Source organism: Citrus sinensis, chromosome 7 (assembly GCF_022201045.2).
Source record: "Citrus sinensis cultivar Valencia sweet orange chromosome 7, DVS_A1.0, whole genome shotgun sequence".
Taxonomy (NCBI): domain Eukaryota; kingdom Viridiplantae; phylum Streptophyta; class Magnoliopsida; order Sapindales; family Rutaceae; genus Citrus; species Citrus sinensis.
The window spans coordinates 17785059-17803792 of NC_068562.1; the positions used below are offsets into that span (position 1 = coordinate 17785059).

The 18734-nt window shown below is 33.2% G+C and overlaps 2 protein-coding genes across 3 annotated transcripts; both read left to right on the top strand.

Moving 5' to 3' along the window:
• Positions 1–1881: 1881 nt before the first annotated feature.
• On the top strand, positions 1882–9134 carry LOC102609148 (dnaJ protein ERDJ2A-like). 2 transcript variants are annotated; one of them, XM_006468037.4, is made up of 11 exons: positions 1882–2032; positions 2969–3194; positions 3310–3405; positions 3567–3687; positions 3808–3914; positions 4030–4247; positions 4766–4943; positions 5043–5162; positions 6886–6972; positions 7495–7605; positions 8149–9134. In XM_006468037.4, the coding sequence occupies exons 2-11, from the start codon at positions 3009–3011 to the stop codon at positions 8977–8979; spliced, it is 2055 nt and encodes a 684-aa protein (XP_006468100.2). In that variant the 5' UTR covers positions 1882–2032; positions 2969–3008; the 3' UTR covers positions 8980–9134. The 2 variants fall into 2 exon arrangements, with proteins under 2 accessions (XP_006468100.2, XP_006468099.2); XM_006468036.4 differs by having other exon boundaries at positions 1927–2073.
• A 3281-nt stretch (positions 9135–12415) lies between these two features.
• LOC102623132 (uncharacterized) lies at positions 12416–13675 on the top strand. The gene is made up of 2 exons (XM_052431344.1): positions 12416–12560; positions 12669–13675. Exons 1-2 carry the CDS (start codon positions 12416–12418, stop codon positions 13673–13675), a joined length of 1152 nt encoding a protein of 383 aa, XP_052287304.1.
• Positions 13676–18734: the final 5059 nt, after the last annotated feature.

The window sequence follows — 18734 nt, forward strand, 5'->3', positions numbered from 1 at the left end:
ACCCTTGAAACATTTATTTCAGACATTTGAAATCATAAATCTAATTAAGTTAATCAACATAAAAAGTAGAAAATGTAAACTCACATAAAGAACAAAACTTTTAATTATATTAGATATTTATCACCTGTTTATTAATGGTGTCGAGTTGAATTAGCCAATTAAGTTTACTGTTCTTTACATAGGAACTAATTTATGTCAAATTATATATTCTAATACAAATATATATATATATATATATATATATATATAGCATAATTATGACTCATTTGCTAATAATAATAATGTGAAATCAACACGTGATTAAAAAAATGGTTTGAATTGTATTGACACACCTAGGGTTACCCACATTTAGTAACGACTACTTAATTAGATACTGTAAGGTGAACAACGGTGTCGGGCATCAGCTGGAGCTGGCCTATCGCCTGCCGTCGTTGTGGGTCTTGTGATTAGGGATTTAAAAATTGGCTTACAAGTGTTGAGGGTGAGGAGACAAGGAGGGGCAGCGCGAGTTCGATGTGAAAGAGAAAAAGCCTAACTGTTCGGCTTTAATAGGTTAACTCAATCCGAACACACACCTCTAGTGAGCACATTACTTTTTTAGGGCCATAACTTTTGTTACATGTGTTTGTTTTGGGTTCATGATCTACCATTTTGAAGCTTACAGAAGGAAGCGTATAGACATTTATGATCAACAGATCATCTCGAAATTCCATTTCTTTTGGCATCATTTAAAATAAATAGTTTATGTTATAAATATATTTTTTATTCATTTTGTAATTAAAAACTAGAATTCTTTAAATAGCGGCAAAATTATGATTTAAAATAATTTATCCCAATCTAAGACAAGGTAAATATATAAATGAAATTCTAATTTCTATTCCACACTCTCATTTCAGTATAAGTAAATAACTTACTCTAACTCTTGCTTTACACTCTCAATCCCTATATTCCCACTTCTCAGAATTCAAACTCTAATTCGAGAAGTAAACGTTACTTTAATCTCCCCCACAAAGAGGCTAGCTAGAACATGACCACATTTCAAATTGTAATAATACTAATGAGTTTTAAATTAAATTACCCACAGTTAGTCAGCAATGTCCCGTAACTTCTATTGTTATCTAACAACATGTTGTAACTTCTTTTGTTATTTGATACCAATCACCTATGTAGGGTAGCTCAGTGCTTTTCTAATGCTCATAACTTTTTCGATATGTGTTATTTTGGGTCCTTGATATACCATTTCGAAGTTTACAGAAAGATTAATATAGACGTTTATACTCAATGGATCATCCTGAAATTCCATTTCTTTTGGCATCATTTAACAAGTTTAAGTTTCTTTTTGGGTTTTTTTAAGACATTGAATTTAAATGCCATATTTAATTTAATTTTTCTTTTTTTTAGAATTTTAATATAGAATAATAACGTAAGAAATCTTTACTCCCCATGAGATAAGGAGGTGTGAAATTGTTTTTTTTTTCAAATTTAAAACCATGTTTAACGAATATCACAATTAATACATGGGTATGTTCAGTGTTTCAAATGAGTTACATTAGTGTCGATTCAAAATTGACATGACACAAATACAATACGAAATATTCTTACTCAAAATTGATTTTTATTGTGTGTGTGTATATATATATATATATATATATATATAACATTTATCCAAATACAACAAATACTTATAACTAATATAACAAATATAAGAAATTCAAATCAGATTCACATTTTAAATGTCCACATACAATTAAATGTAAAATAAAAAGGAAATTTGTTGCATCCTGTGGGCACGCGCACCAAACATGCACTGCAACCGCACAAGTCAACCTCAAACTACATACAGATTCTTCCTTTGTCTGGTAAAACGTAAATGACGATTATGACCTCAGGACCAAGGAAGTCCTCTGAGGGTAAAATTGGAAAATCAGTCCTGTTCCTATTGGTGTTTTATTTTGGATCTCAAAAGCACAGTTCAATCTCTCTATCTAATTCCGCGCCATCGGACGGACGGAACCAGAACTACTGAAAACAGGTCGCGATCTGTTTTCTTTTCTATTTATTTTTTAATTTGAGGTAACTTAATTTCTGTGATTTTTTCCGCAAAATAAATGTTAATGATGAATTTACTTCAGCTGAATTTTTTGGTTGATTTTTTAATTAATTTACATGAATTTTTTGTGCCTATAGTGTGCTTTGCATAGTAATTATTAATTGATTTTTCGCACTATTATACTTATATTGTATTATTATTATGATTGTTATAATTATTTCATTGTACTTGTGTGTTAATTACTTTTGTTTTTTGCTGATTTTGAATTCATTAATTCATGGGTACGATGTTAATATTTTGGAGAAAAAAAGTGAAAAATGATATAAAAAATAAAAATCATGATCTTAAACACTCAAAAGTTGCCTCCCTATCATCATTTGTGCCACCAAGCTCAGTCGCTCACTAGCCAGGCGGCCAACAAAATTCCCCCACAAGTCGTGATTACACTGTGAATTTGGTTGTTGTAGTAATATAGGGTTTTAGTGGAAAGATATGATATGACCGATGGTTTCTCTTGTTATATGCTGTGTAAATTTGATTCGAATTTGGGAATTAATATTTAGTGATTTGTGTTTAGGGTTCGTGTGGACCTGTTGAATTTGGGATTTGTTTTTTATTGATTTTGATGGGATCGTAGAAACCACTGGTATTGGATCAGGACAAATTTTTGTCCCTGATAAAATAACGGGATAGGATCGGGTTTCATTTACTTCCCGACTAGATATTGCCAAAAATAATTTGTAGTACTCATTTTTTTTTTGACGAAACGTTGAATTTGGAATTTGCTATTTAGTGTAAAAAGTGAATGATTAGGAAATATATGAGCCTTTTGAAAATTTATAGGCATGTATCCTTTGTTGGACTTGTAGTGTAGTCACATATGTGGACTAATGAATTCTAATCAGATAGTTTCTGCAGGATTGGTAGCAATTTAGGAACTGTTTCTGGATAGGTCACGATGGCTGCTACTGAAGAGAACAGTCAATTGTTCCCAATTTTCATTTTGACAATTATGGCCCTACCTCTAGTGCCTTACACGATACTAAAGTTGTGTCGTGCTTTTTCAAAGAAAATAAAGACCATCCACTGCCAGTGCTCTGAGTGTGCTCGTTCTGGGAAGTACAGGAAATCTATATTCAAGCGGGTGAGTTCCTTGTTTGACCTTTCTGTGTGCTCAACTTCTTAGATATGTAATGAATTCAATGTTTTGGTTGACATACATCTTTCATTTTTGGAACTCATTGGATTTATTGTCACAGATCTCAAACTTCTCTACGTGCAGTAATCTGTCGCTAGTCCTGCTTTGGGTCATCATGATAATTCTCATTTATTACATTAAAAGTACAAGTCGTGAGGTAAATATGTTTGTTACAATTTTAACCATGAGCGCTTGGTCATTTTGCTTCTGTTAAAAGCTATACTACTTATATCTAATGGATCACTTTGTCGTATCTCTTACATAATTCTAGTGTTAGTTTTTTATGCTTAAATTATTTATTTTCTCCTTTTATTGAAGATGCAAGTTTTTGAGCCATTCAGCATACTAGGTTTGGAACATGGGGCCTCAGATTCAGATATAAAGAAAGCATATCGGAGACTTTCCATACAATATCATCCTGATAAAAACCCAGATCCAGGTTGAAGGTTTTTTGGTTCTTCTGTTTATATTTGTTTGCTTAGCGGTGCTCAGTTGAGCTGCAAATATGGAACATTTGAATGTTATCTTGTGCCTACTGACTTGTGTTGTATGTTTTCAGAGGCCAACAAGTACTTTGTGGAGTACATCTCAAAGGCTTATCAAGCTCTGACAGATCCAATATCTCGTGAGAATTTTGAAAAATATGGTCATCCAGATGGTAGACAGGCAATGTTCCGCTCTCTTCTGATTAAACCATTTGCATTTAGCATTTATTTTTGTTCTTGAAATTCACCAAGTCATAACACTTTGAAACTAATGTCGAAGTTTATTGTTGATACAGGGATTTCAAATGGGCATTGCTCTCCCTCAGTTCCTGCTAGACATTGATGGGGCATCTGGTGGCATACTTTTACTTTGGATTGTTGGAATTTGTATTCTTCTGCCACTGGTGGTAGCTGTTATTTATCTCTCAAAGTCAGCAAAATACACAGGAAATTATGTCATGCATCATACACTGTCCACATACTATTACTTTATGAAACCTTCTTTGGCCCCAAGGTACTTGCTTCTTCACCTTATTTTTTCACTATTAATCAGCTTTTTTGATTAGTCACCGTATTAACAACTTATTACTGCCAGGCTTGTGGCTGTGTATATGGTAGTAATTTAATAGTACAATGCATGATAGTAACCTCTTATGGGTGTGAACATGGATTCCTTTCTGGCTGTTTGCATGAATAGTCCAGTATGGTTTCAATGGCTTATATGTTAAATCCGTATCAAATACATGTATTTTAACTACAATTACACAATTGTTGATTTGGCTATTTCCCTATAGAATCACCTGTAAACTATATAAATATCAGTTTTTACAGTCATTTGATGCTCTATCTAATATATGATACTGTGCTGGTTAGATTGGAATTATCTGAGATACCCATGTTTGAGGAATCACTCCATTGAGTTTTACAGTCGTGCAATTTTCATTCCATGAACAGCATGACTCTTTATGAGCGCGAGCGCACTTGTTTGTGTGTGTATTTTTTAATTTTTCTATTTTATACTTGATTATGCAGCAAAGTGATGGAAGTGTTCATCAAGGCTGCTGAATACATGGAAATTCCCGTACGTAGGACCGATGATGAACCTCTCCAGAAGCTGTTTATGTCAGTGAGGAGTGAATTGAATCTGGACCTTAAAAATATTAAGCAAGAGCAAGCAAAGTTCTGGAAGCAGCATCCAGCCATAGTTAAGGTACTTTTGTGGTCCACAATTTAGCGATACTGACCTGTTACAGTTTTTCTTTTTCTACTCTTTTGGTTTCTTATGCTTCTACTCCATTCCTCCATACAGACAGAGTTGTTGATTCAGGCTCAATTAACTCGTGGATCAGCTGCCTTGTCTCCAGCATTGCTAGGTGATTTTAGGCGTGTGTTAGAACTTGCCCCTCGCCTTCTAGAAGAACTGATGAAGGTAATATTTGCTGCTTGTGTATAATGTAGACTTCTATGTGAGAATGGCATTTAACATTACAGCAGCTCCTGCTTTATTTTCTATATGATGACTTTTTGATATATGACACCAGTAACACAATCAATGAATCTTATAATGAGCCTTCTTGATAAAATTATTCTCATGAAAGAAAAGGCAACTAAGGTGGCGTTTGTTTTTTAACTTAATGACTTAAAGTGACTTAACTTAATTAATTAAGTTAATTAGAGGTGTTTGTTTTATAACTTAATGAGACTAACTTAATGAGACTTTTTAGATAATTTTGACTTAATAAAATAAGCTAGTTTTTTTGGCTTTTTACTTAATAGAGACATTTGAATTAAATCAATTACTTTCTAATGTCAAAAATATCCTTACTTTATAATTTATTTTTCATGTGTATCTCAAAACTCACCCATAGACATTTACCCCACATAATGATCTCATCATTATTTTTTTAGCCGTCATGAAATCCCTCCTCACTTTGGTATCAACTCCTCAAGTATTGAAGATCAAAATTACATGCGACAACTTCAAGATGAAATGGCAAATCAACTGTTTCAAGCATCTTATTAGTTTTTTTCTTTCTTATATTATATATGATAAAATTTGAAATTTATGGTATTTTATATATTAAAATTCCAAAATCATTATGTATTCACTTGAATATAGTTTTACTTATAAATGTTAAAATATAGTGGTATTTATATATTATTTATTTGACATTCAAATTTAATAAGGATACAAATGTAAAAGTACATATTTTCAGTTTTTTAAGTTGAAAAAGCCAAACAACTTAATAATTATTTTTCGAGATTCAGACAAAAAAACAAACATATTATTCAGATTCAGACATTCAAATCTATTCAGAATTCAGACTAATTCAGGTCTATTCAGATTTCAAACAAAAAAACAAACGCCACCGAAATCTATCTTCTTTTATTTTGGGAGATTTATAGCAAAATTCTTTTTATGCAGTTAATGATATTCACTCTAAATATGTTTTTGTTTCTTTTCCAATGGCACCTCCTTGTATGTTGTCAGGAGAGTGTTGATTTAGATATAGGGTAGAATGGTGAAAAGGATACATAATACTGATTTCCCTTTTGGGGCCAAGGCTTACATGGGGTCAAGTTGAAATTCTGATGGAATTTTAGCAGAAGATTGATGGTTTTATAGCATGGAAGTATAACTGACATTGGAGAGGGTGTATTTCTTGTGGATTGATGCAATTTGGTCTTAAACTTAATGAAAGGAAAAAAACTTAAATATTCAAAACCTTGGATAAGAATTGAACTTGGCATGGTTTTTGTTGGAAATAAACAATTTGTTTTCTAAGCTTTTTGTTTCTCGAGGACATTTTCTATCACTGATCAATGTCGTCTTGGAGGTTTAGACAAGGATGTGCATAGTAAACATGAACAATGTATGTTGATTATACTAGTTGCATTAGTTTCTTGTTCATGAAGTCGTCGTCGTTGCATTAATTTCTTGTTTATGAAGTCGTCGTCTTTTGTTTTTGGCCTGTATTTAGTAACCTTTAGCAAATTAATTCTTTTCATGTGAGGCATTTGAAACTTTTAGTTCTTCAATATTTGACACTTAATCATGCCTAACTCTGTTAGAATTCTTTGATTATATGTTTATCGATTTTGGCTTTGAGACTCTTTGTTATCATTATTAATACATTACTCTCTTCATTCAGATGGCAGTTATACCACGCACAGCTCAGGGTCATGGATGGCTTAGGCCTGCAGTTGGGGTTGTCGAGCTCTCTCAGTCTATCATTCAGGTTTTTATTTAGGGCACTATTTACTCATTGTCTCGTTAAAGCATCTTCTATATTGTATTTCCCATAATAACATGCTAAAGAAGATTCAAAATATTTTTACCGATCTTTTTCTTTTGGCTTGTGAAATCAATTATCCTGGACAAGAGATTCTGCTTTTTGATCATGATTCAGGTTTTTGACTAGCTGATCGTTATGAGAATGTCCCTTTCTTCATTCTTTTTTCCAGCTTGCCTTTTTCAAACCCAAATAGTTCTTTTTTGTTTTTTTTGAATGGAAACCCAAATAGATCTTTATTCTGCTTAATTTACTGGTTTCTTAGTTTTAAGTTATGCCTAGTGGAAAATATTGCTCTTCAACTTCTTGGGTAAATTAAAAAATGTTTGCTAATGTCTCCCACATCTGTAATTCTTGTTCCTGTGTCCTACCAATAGATTTCTGACATGCTGCCTTGTATATTTTGTTATAGGTTGGTCATGTCTACTCTTAAGATATCTATTATAACTTTTATGGACTTTGATGCAGGCTGTTCCTCTCAGTTCCAGGAAGGCAACCGGAGGATCCACTGAAGGCACTGCACCTTTCTTGCAGCTGCCACATTTTACTGAGGCTGTTATAAAAAAAATAGCCCGCAAGGTCAGTGGATAAAATTTCTATAATGAATTATAATGTGGCAGGAATGCAATTGTTCAGGAAAGCTGTTTGCTAGCTGATATTTTCAGCTCATAAAGGTTTTCACAAGTATTTTTCGGTTTTCTGCAGTTTCCTGCAGTGACTTTAGCAATATAAGATGTTTATCCAACATAAATTCATTATAATACATCTCATCTTGGATGTAGTTGCATTAAATCCCAACAATTCTTTATTTTTGTACAATTCAGCTAAAGAAAATTAGAATTTGCATTCTGCTTTTCCATATTTAGTTGGATATATATACCTCCCATGTGTGTGTGAGATTTTCCATCCTTTAACCTTGAATTTCAAATAACTGGTTTTAGGTAGTGCAGATATGTTGAGGGGTTGGATTTTCTTTCCTTTTGAAGACTGCAACTGTACATTTAGACCTTTGTATCAGTACTATTTTTGAAGAAACAAAAGATATTCCGTTACTTTATATGAGGTTCTATGAACCATTTGTTTTAATCATATTTGTAAGAGGTCTTGATTCTTCAACTGCAGAAGGTAAGAACATTTCAGGAGCTTCGGGACATGAGCCTTCAAGATCGTGCTGAGCTTCTTTCTCAAGTAGGTGGATTTTCTTCTACTGAGGTACAGGATGTTGAGATGGTACTGCAGATGATGCCTTCCTTAACAGTTGAAGTTACATGTGAGACCGAGGGTGAAGAGGGTATACAAGAGGGTGACATTGTGACGATTCAAGCTTGGGTTACTCTCAAACGTGGTAATGGCCTGATTGGTGCCCTCCCCCATGCCCCCTACTACCCATTCCACAAGGAAGAAAACTTTTGGTTCCTGCTTGCAGACTCTGTCTCAAATAATGTGTGGTTTTCCCAAAAGGTCAGTTTCATGGATGAACCTGCGGCTATTACAGCAGCTTCAAAGGCGATTGAGGACACTATGGAAGGGTCTGGAGCGACTGTAAAGGAGACGAGTGCTGCAGTTAGAGAAGCAGCTGAGAAGGTGAGAAGTGGCTCCAGACTGGTGATGGGCAAGATACAGGCCCCGGCTGAGGGTAACTACAATTTGACTTGTTACTGCCTGTGTGACTCATGGTTAGGTTGTGACAAACGGACAAATTTGAAAGTTAAAATTCTGAAACGAACTCGGGCTGGCACTCGGGGTGGTATCATTTCCGAAGAAGGACCCATTGTGGAGGATGGAGCTGAAGAGGAAGAGGAGGATGAAGAAGAGGAATATGATGATTACGAGAGTGAGTACAGTGAAGATGAGGAGGATGAGAGGGATACTAAAAAGAAGGTGCCTGCAGCCAATGGCACTGTCAGTAAAAAGGGAACAAACTCGGAGTTGTCAGGCTCAGATGAGGAGTGAAAACAAGTAACCCTATTTTATCAATTCAAAGAATAGAATAGTTCATAAACAATATATTTTTTGTTTTTATTTTTATTTTTTCAAATATTGGCGAAAGAAAAAAATTTAACAGCAGCGACCACAGGGAGAAGTTATTTTAATTTTTGACTTCCATAGTTTTGACACGTGTAGACCTGGGTTTTAGAAGCCAATTTTCGCCCTTTCAGATTCAGTGAGATTTATCAGTTTTCATTTTGGGGCAATCGTAATTTGCAAACCCATCTCGGCGAAATCCCCGAAGCCAAAGGCAGGATCTTAGTAAAATACCAATTGCTCCCTGAACGGTGTTAGCCTTAGCCCACGGGGATCCCATCCGCCCACGACACATGGCACACTAGGTACTAAAATGACGATCAGGAAGGGCGCAGCGAAGCCAAATTCGCTCAAGGCAACAAGGGTTGGCTCACTTTTCCTGGTGCGTTGACTTATCCTATTCCACACTAGCTTACAAGTACAGACCTACATGTCCAAAAAGAATTCTTACGTTCATAGTCCCTAATTATAAGTAATATTATGATCTCAAAGACATAATCGCTTACGCTAATAGTAGATATTTTAAATTTTTTTATTATAAATTTTATCTTAAATGATGCATTATTTATTGAGTAGTTAATAATTTTTTATAAAATTGAAGTGAATTAATTATATTATTTTATTAATTAATTAATAAATTTCATATTATTTGAGATATTTTTCAGGATAAAAAAAAAAAGAATGTGCGGCAATATTCTATCGCATGTGTCGATTGCCTAGCAATTGTTCATCGACTGTTTGTCTACTGCTACAATAGAGCATGTAGGTGCATCTATGTTTCATAATAGAGACCATGTGTTATTGAAATGACATAATTTTATAGGGTTTGGCTACTTAACGTTTAACGTGAGGTACAACCTCCTCACACGGCTGGAGAGTGGGTTTCAATGAGATCCAGCTGTGTGAGGGGGATGTACCTTACGTTAAACGTAAGGTAGTAGCTCCCAATTTTATAATACTCACAACACATACCATTACATCAGAACCCTCTGTTCATCATTAAACCTCAATTTTAAAAACAAAAAAATTCAGATCATTTGCCTCAGGCTTCAACATCTAGATTAAAGCTAATGCAAAATTTATTTAAAATCTTTCATTTTCCTGCAAGGAATGCACTGCTCTAATTGGCATCAAGGAGTTTGTTTACCAATAGAGTTGACTCTAAAATACTGGGGCCTTAGGTACAATTTTTTCATAACAGCTCCTTATTTTCACTGGCTTCAACATTGAAAGAAACATAAAAGAGCTTAAAATTCAATTAATTTTTAACTATATTTTAAATATCAACAATCGACAATATAGTAAGAATTTCTAAAAATAAAATAGTCAATAAGATATTTTTTTTACTTCTTTTATAACTATTACTTCAAGAAACTATTTTTATTTTTATTTTTACTTCAAAGGTTAACCAATTCATTTTTTTTTTTTGAAGCTTCGGAAAAAGTGATTCATTTTTCTTTATTGAGAAGAGTGCAAGAAATTTTATAAGTTAAAACATTGATTTTTTTAAATCATTTTCTTTGAAAAACTAATAATGAATGAATGATTAGATAATATTATTAATTATACCTCCTTAATATTATGATTATCAAATTAGTATAAAACTTATTAATTGTAAGATAATTATTAATTAAAGAGAGCCTAAAAAATAAGCTTTTGTCTTATAAGTAATTTAAAAAATTATTAATTTGAATATATTAAGAAAATTTTTTTAAAAAAAAGTCTTCTTAAAATTGTGTCTAGGTAACTACTATGTGGCCTTCCTAACATATGAGATCTTAGGCAATTGCTTATTTCACCTATACTTAAAAAAATTCTAGGCAACGAACTAAAAAATTCTAACTTGAGGTATTTATATATCTATGTATCACATGCATGCAAACATGCCCTCACCTAATTTTGCCTACATCAAATGTAATTATCCAACCATGTTAATATTAAAAGTAATGGACTAGCAGTATAAAAAGTTCGATAGAGTTATCCAACCATGCAAAAACCACAGGGAAGTAAAGAGTCCAATGAGATAAGGCTTGACATTATTGGACTCCTCATCATCGGCTCTATCCCACCATTCAGAATTCATTGACACAAAACATTCTGTTCACTAAGAAAAAATAGAAGGTCGTTGGATTTCATAAGTCGCTATCATTATTTTGGAACAGTTTAAATAGATACGATGTTGAGGATTCTAATGATGTTAAATTTAATTTCATTGGACTTTGATCTAATGGCCACTGGTCAATGACACTGGATGGCGATTCATGGTAGCCGATTATTAGTACTTTTATTTTTTAAATAAATAAATTTAGTTAATTAAATAATGTATAATTATAAAAGTATTTAATTATACAATACATTCCATGCAACAGTGAATGTGGTTCTTTATTAAATTTTAATTCATTTGTTAGGATCTTAGCCAAATTACTCAATTAGGATAGCTCATAGCTCATGTTCTTTGTCACAGCTCGGGTACTTCAGATCAACTCGGTTGCAAAATAAATGAAGAAATATTAGGAAAAAGTCATACACTACAGCTAAAGATAAGAACAAAAAACAGTAAAAAGAATAACACAAGAAATTTACGTAGTTCGACTTCGTTAAACTTATATCCATAGGGACAACCACACTCTTGCCGAGTTTATTGATCACAAGGACTTTACAATGGAAGTACACTGATTTTTAGAGGTTATTAATTTTACAATTTTTTATTCAGCCTGAAAACGGTCTTACATAATTCTCTCAAGTGTCTCATAACAATCAATTCCCAACAATTAATGATAACACCTCTATGAGGTTCTTCGAGGCACCTTAACAACTATTTAGCATCTCCAAAAGACCATTTAAATTTTAATCTTCAAATTTCAATTTGCTTACTAATGTGGTAAATAAGTTGATAAAAAAAATACAATCTCCTCCAAAACACTCATCAAATAAGAACAAATTAACATTATTTTAATTAAATCTTTCCCTCTATCAAATTTAACTACCCTCCATTTTTTTCCCTCCAACAAATTTAATTAACCTCCAATTATTCACTCTAATTATTTTAATTACCCTCCAATTTTTTTCACTCTAACAAATTTAATTACCCTCTATTTTTTCCCTCTAAAAAAATTTATTCAACCTCTAATTTTTTGAAAGTACTTTTAACTCTTTATGAAATAGATTTTTGTGAATGAACTTCTCAACCTTCCGCCAGTTACTATTTTTTTTTCCCATTGTTTTCCTTCATGGCCAGCAACTTTAAGATAAAGATGCTGTCAGATTCATCATACTTTTAACTCTTTATGAAATAGACTTTTGTGAATGGACTATTTTTTTTCCTCATTGTGTTTCCTTCATGGCTAGCAACTTTAAGATAAAGATGCTGTCAGATTCATCATCTGATGATGATGAAATTGAGATGATTGCAGCGGTAGCCATTGCAAAGAGAAGACATAAAAAATCTTGGCGTTGTGGCTCCATCAAAGGTCACGCAACAATTTGGTGCGATCGATTAGCCGGTCATGGTAGGCTTTTTCATGATTATTTTTCTAAAACTTCCACATATCCTCCAGATAAATTTTGAAGGAGGTTTCGAATGAATCGCCCTATATTTCTGCATATTAAAAATTCAGTGGAACAACACGATTCATATTTTGTCCAGAAAAGAAATTGTGCTGGAGTCCTCGGTTTGTCATCACTACAAAAGATCAGTGCAGCAATGCGAATGCTAGCTTATGGAGTATCCGGTGATTCTATTGATGAGTATATGAGAATTGGCGAAAGCACTGCAATCGAAAGTTTGAAAAAGTTTGTTCGTGTAGTGATTGAAAATTTTAGCAATGAATATTTACGATCTTCTAACATAAATGACATTGCTAGACTTTTAGCAGAAGGTAAACAACGTGGGTTTCCAGGAACGTTGGGAAGTCTTGATTGTATGCACTGGAAGTGGAAAAATTGTCCAGTGGCATGGAAAGGGATGTATGTTGGTCATGCCCAAGAACCAACAATAATCTTAGAAGCAGTGGCTTTATATGATCTCTGGATATGGCATATGTTTTTTGGGTTACCAGGATCCCACAATGACATCAACGTGCTTGATCGATCTCCATTATTCAAAGACTTAGCTGAAGGACGTGCTCCATCAATAAATTACTCAATCAATGGTCATAATTATACAATGGGATATTATCTTGCAGATGGTATATATCCACCATGGTCAACTCTAGTGAAAACAGTACCACATCCACAAGAAAATAAGCATAAGAATTTTGCTAAAGCTCAAGAATCAGCCAGAAAGGATGTTGAGAGAGCATTTAGAGTGCTCCAAGCTCGTTTTACGATTGTGCGTGGACCTGCTCGCTTTTGGGACCGTGATACACTTCACGATATCATGAAGGCAAGTGTTATAATGCACAATATGATTGTAGAAGATGAACACATTACTAAAGATATAGAGGACTTAAATGATGATGTAAGTAATGAAGATAAGGTTAAACCATCATTTGAACGAACAATAGGAATTATGGAATTTATTCAAAATCATCATCGAATTAGAAGTAGAGAAAATCAATCTCAACTTCAAAAAGACCTCATTGAACATTTTTGGAAACATCAAGGATCCCGTAAGAACATGTAATTTGATAACATGTTGCATTATTATCATATTTGTCTTTATCTCTAAGTAATTTGTGATGATTTTAAATGACATTATTATTATTATGTCTTAAATATATTTTGACTTTTCATAATTCTATTCCTGTGCTATGTTTTTCCTAATATGAATACAAACTATATTGCCAACAAATGCAATCAGTAGTTGCATCATTTGAAAATGTTGCCGACCTTGGACATACTGCCCTTACATATATTTTGCATTCAAGGCCATATCTAAACACTTTTGTTACTTGAAGAATGCCATATTGGACCAAATTCATGTCTCAGGTAAGACTGTTAGTGATAACAATGCTAACCATGCTAACAATGACACCATGGAACGAGGTTGTAGTAGCCAAAAGCCAGTGCAAAAATTAGGCTTTCTTTGGCCTCCTCACTGGCGGTCGTAATGAGCACTTCCAGATCATGCAGTAGCTGTGCTTAAAACATGGCTCTACGAAAACTTAATAAATTAAATATATAATATTAATTATAAAATTACATGAAAACATACAACAATTTAAAGGAAAATAAAACAATAGAATAGCAAAACATTCAATCTTTAATTTTTTTTTCAAGGATCTCCATTTGACGATGATAATAATATTCTTGAAGATGAGAAAGCATTCCACTTGTTTCCATTCGCATTATTTTCTCTTCTTCTCGCAATTCCTCTAAGTTGGCTTTTCGTTTTTCTATTTCCACCATTTCTTTTTCTAAAAGATACTTCTTCTCATTCATATCTGCTTTTCTTGCTCGTTCTTCTTTTTTGTCTGCACACATTTCTTCTAAAATTGTCACAAGAGGATCAGAATTTTTTTCTCTAATCTTACGTTTCTCCCTTTTCGTTCCAAGTGGTCTTTCTAAATCAACAAAATTGGTGTCACCATTATCATTTTCATCAAGATTGATAGGAGTCTTTGCAGTTGATGATGAGGATATTCCAGGTGATGAAGCTGAAATTCAACCCTTTTTCTTCTCTCTTTTTGCTTAGTTATCAGTCAACCATTTTGGATGATGCCTCAATATATTCCAACAGTGTTTAAAAGTAAATTTTGTTTTGAACATTTCCTTGTGCAGAGCCTTTGCATTCATAATCTGAAATAATTCATTTTAATTTATAAACAAATAAAATGACAAAACTAATTGATTTGTTTAATTAATTAAAATACATACCTTGTCTTGTTCATTCACGCCACTTTGTTGTCTATTTTCAATTTGGGAAAAAAAGCCGTGAAATTTGTTGGTGGCTTGCTGTATCTTTGACCAACGCTGCATTAATGATTTTTCATCCCGTTCCGATTCAAAATTCTTGTATTTGTGAAAATAACCCTACACTCGAGCCCAAAAGCTTTGGTGTGTTTGATTAGTTCCTTGGACAGCATCCAAACTAATATTCAACCATGAGGAAACAAGATGCATATCTTCATCCGCTGAAAAAGCCTCACCGCGTTTCTTTTGTGAAATGGAGCCGAGAAGAGTTGCCGATAGAGATGATTCAATGAATTGAGATGAATTAGGTATTTGTGTAGAAAATGATGGATGATCAAATTGATCCATTTTGATGAAGTCAAGTGAAAAACTGAATAATGGCATGAGTTCAATAATATTTAATAGGCTAAAAAAAAGCCGTTCAATTGTCGTTAAATAATAATTATAGCAGTTGTATCTTTCCAATAAAGAATAATAAAATATTAATAGAAGAGAGAGAAACTCACTCGGTAATAGTGAAGAGTGAGAAATAAAATTTATTTGAAGAATCTAAATTAATGTGTCTTTTGGAGTATTTAATATTGATATGACTCTTCAAATAAGAAGTAGAATTTTATTTGAAAACTCTTTAGGAGATGTTCTAACAACTTCCTAGTGTTTACTTCCTAGATTCACCATAAAAGTGCTCACCACAGTGAGGCTACGTTAGATATTGTGCATGTCACAACATATATTAAGCTTTCCACTACACTTGCATAAGGAATTTCCGTTAGTCTAAATGGCTACACATAATGTAATTTTGATGATAACAAACATGTGTATTAAGTAATTTAATAGATATTGTATTTCACATTTTCACTAGCTTTTTAAGGGTAATATTTATGCAAGTGAATCAAGTGAAATCAAGTTTAAGGCACTCAACGGACAACGACGAAATCAAGAATAAAGTTTAGAGCTCAACGAACAAATTAGTGCGATAAATTCTTGTAAAGCCGGTATGATTTAATTGATGTATGATTTAGCATTTGAGAAGCTCAAGAGATTAATTTAATTAATTACTTTTCATAAACTAAAAGGTTTTATTTTTATAAGATAAAGTACTTTGTGGTTTTGAGTATTTTTGACTTAAATGGAAAGTTTTGCAATCTTTGTTTTTAATAAGTATTATCTTGAATTCCGGAGTTGGACATTTTTGTAAATATGTGAAATGTATTAGGCCATACTATAATTTATGGACATTTTGGACTAAAGTGAAAAGTTGTGAGAACTTTGAAAAATATGGGTATTATGTTAAATTTTGAAAAAAAAAGACCTCTTTGAGAAATAATAATATATTTGGGGCCATAACATAATTTTAAAAAGTTTTGGAAAGACAACTATTATTAGGAAATTATGTAATTAGACCCATTTGTAAAGTTTTATGACATTTTGGGCCATCGTAGAATTATAGAAAGTTTTGGGTCATATTATAATTTTAGTGAACATTATTACTGTAGCAAAATTCAAATATAACGGTAATATCACTGTTACAAGTGGCTAGCAGGATAAATCAAACGACTAACCGCTTGGGCGCTGGAATTTGGCTATAACGGCTAGTTTTTAGGCTCTAACTTTAAAAACTCAACTCTAACTTTATTTTAAGACCTAATGCAATTATAAATAAGATCATATAACATATATTGAGCTTTCATTTTACAAATAATCATTTATTGAATCATTATTGAGCTATAATTTGTTATCCACTCTTAAAGAGAGTTTCATTGTTGTGATTTTCATTTCTCATCAAATTGTAAGTGTACAAGTGTGAGAAATACTTGGGGTGAAAAGATTGGGGATATAATCTCTTGTTGTAAAGGTATATTGACACCTTAGAAGTCAATTGTAAACATTTGAAGTCTTGGGAGGCTTGGATAGTGAAATTCTCAAGCCGGGTGAGCTTCGAGGCGTGGACGTAGGCGGTGATAGCCGAACCACGTAAAAATCATTGTGTTTGTTTTCTCTTTCCTTACTCTTTTAATATTGTACTTGATTGAATTTATTATTTTTTATATTGACTAAGACAATAGATTAAATTGTTGTGCGAATTGTATTGCATAATTTTTAAAATCTCAATTCACCCCCTTTTTGGGTTGCATAACTTGCATTTCAATTTCAACCGTGGATTCCTTTCCAGCAGCTTCCTTAGGTGATTGTCTTCTGTGAACTTGAAGTGCACAGTCAGGAATGTTTCCATTGTTTTGACTTTTCCATGCCAAACCTCTCAAGAAATTTGTCTATGTAACATTGTTGAGTTAAAAAGAGGTACCCGTCTAATTTTGTTCTTCATAACTTACATTCCAAGGATTTTCTTAGTAGCCCTTCTAGTGGGTGGTAATAAAATCCGCCCGGACCGAATCCGACCCGAACTTGGTCAATTTGGTCCGGATTTTAATAAAACGATTATGAGTAATGAATTTTGGGCACAAGTTCGGGCATGGCACTAAAAATCCAGAACTTGGATTCGTGCCTAATTTTTTAATAAGTAAAATAAAAAATAAAAAATAAAAAATAAATAATGAATTAATGAAGCCCTAAATCCCTAATACTCTCCCTCTCATTAACAAGCCTCGCAACTGTAGCTCCTCTCCAACTCTCGTTAAACTAACCAGCAGCCACCACCCACTGTTGCACCGTGCCTCCACAAAACTCTAGCCGCATCATGTCACCACGAGCCCACTCCTGTAATCTCTCGCGAATCAGCCTCCGTAAAAAAGAGAAATAAATTCATTTCAAAAAATACTTTGATCAAGAAAAAAATGACAGTGTTCAAAAATTATTTTGAGCTAGAGCGGATCTCCAGCATGGACAACATCGCTGTTGCAGCAGCAGCCATTGGCATTAGTAATGTTCTTTTTGTCATTTCATATTTTTTTTCCGAATGCTTGTTGGTTTGTTTAAGTTAGATTTCCTGGGGGAGGTATGTTATTGCTTGAAATTATGATCTAGTGTGAGGTTGAGTAACTTCAAGTTTGAGAATGCAAGTAATATGTGTTGGAAATTTGGATATTTTCTGAAAATTTCTACAATTGTTGGTGCCTTTGATGTCTGAGTTGCATTTTATTAGAAAACCGAATAATTATAGATGCATATATTTGATTAAGTAAGGATTCCTAATTTTTACTTTAACTAGTGTATTAAAATGTCAGTTTTCGAGAACCATATTGTCACTGGTCAGTTGCGAATTTTGAATTATTTCATTTTCTTGATCAAAATTCAATCGGGTTTTATTCCACGACACCACTGTTACTGTTTTTTGTTTGTGCCCCCTAACTCTTTTCTAATTCAGCTCTAACCTGGGTAGAGAAAACCTAGATAAAAAACCCAAGACCGGAAGGTGTCGGGCATGGCCTGGACCGTATGTGGGAAAACGAAGCATAATCCCCGGTCCGATCAATTGTTGTATCAATTTGGGCCAATCCCGGGCATGGCCAATCCCGACCCGGACCCGTTGTTTTGTCAACCCTAAGTCCTTAGGCCGGGTTTGGTTGTAAGAAAATATTAGAATGAGAGGAAGAGAAAAGAGAAGAGGAGAAAGGAAAGGAGAAGAAAATGATGGGGAGCCCAGTTTCCCTTGTTCGGTTGGACATAAACTTAATAGAGGAATTAACCTACCAAATTTATCCTTTGCAGCCACTATGTTAATAACTTAATATTACATTCTCAATTGAGTTATATATTTTTAATATCAAAAGTGCTTTAACAGAAAACCAATTGTTTATAAACTCAAATGCATAACCCAATGAAATCCATAAATCAGTAAAAAAGTAATCTTCTCTTTCAAAAAAAATAAA

Excerpts from the sequence above, each read along its gene's own strand:
- LOC102609148 (XM_006468037.4), top strand. The coding sequence starts at position 3,009 with ATGGCTGCTACTGAAGAGAACAGTCAATTGTTCCCAATTTTCATTTTG. Across the intron at positions 4,248-4,765 it reads AAACCTTCTTTGGCCCCAAG|CAAAGTGATGGAAGTGTTCA; the intron begins GTACTTGCTTCT and ends TTGATTATGCAG. Across the intron at positions 5,163-6,885 it reads TTCTAGAAGAACTGATGAAG|ATGGCAGTTATACCACGCAC; the intron begins GTAATATTTGCT and ends CTCTTCATTCAG.
- LOC102623132 (XM_052431344.1), top strand. The coding sequence starts at position 12,416 with ATGCTGTCAGATTCATCATCTGATGATGATGAAATTGAGATGATTGCA. Across the intron at positions 12,561-12,668 it reads CGATCGATTAGCCGGTCATG|TGGAACAACACGATTCATAT; the intron begins GTAGGCTTTTTC and ends TTAAAAATTCAG.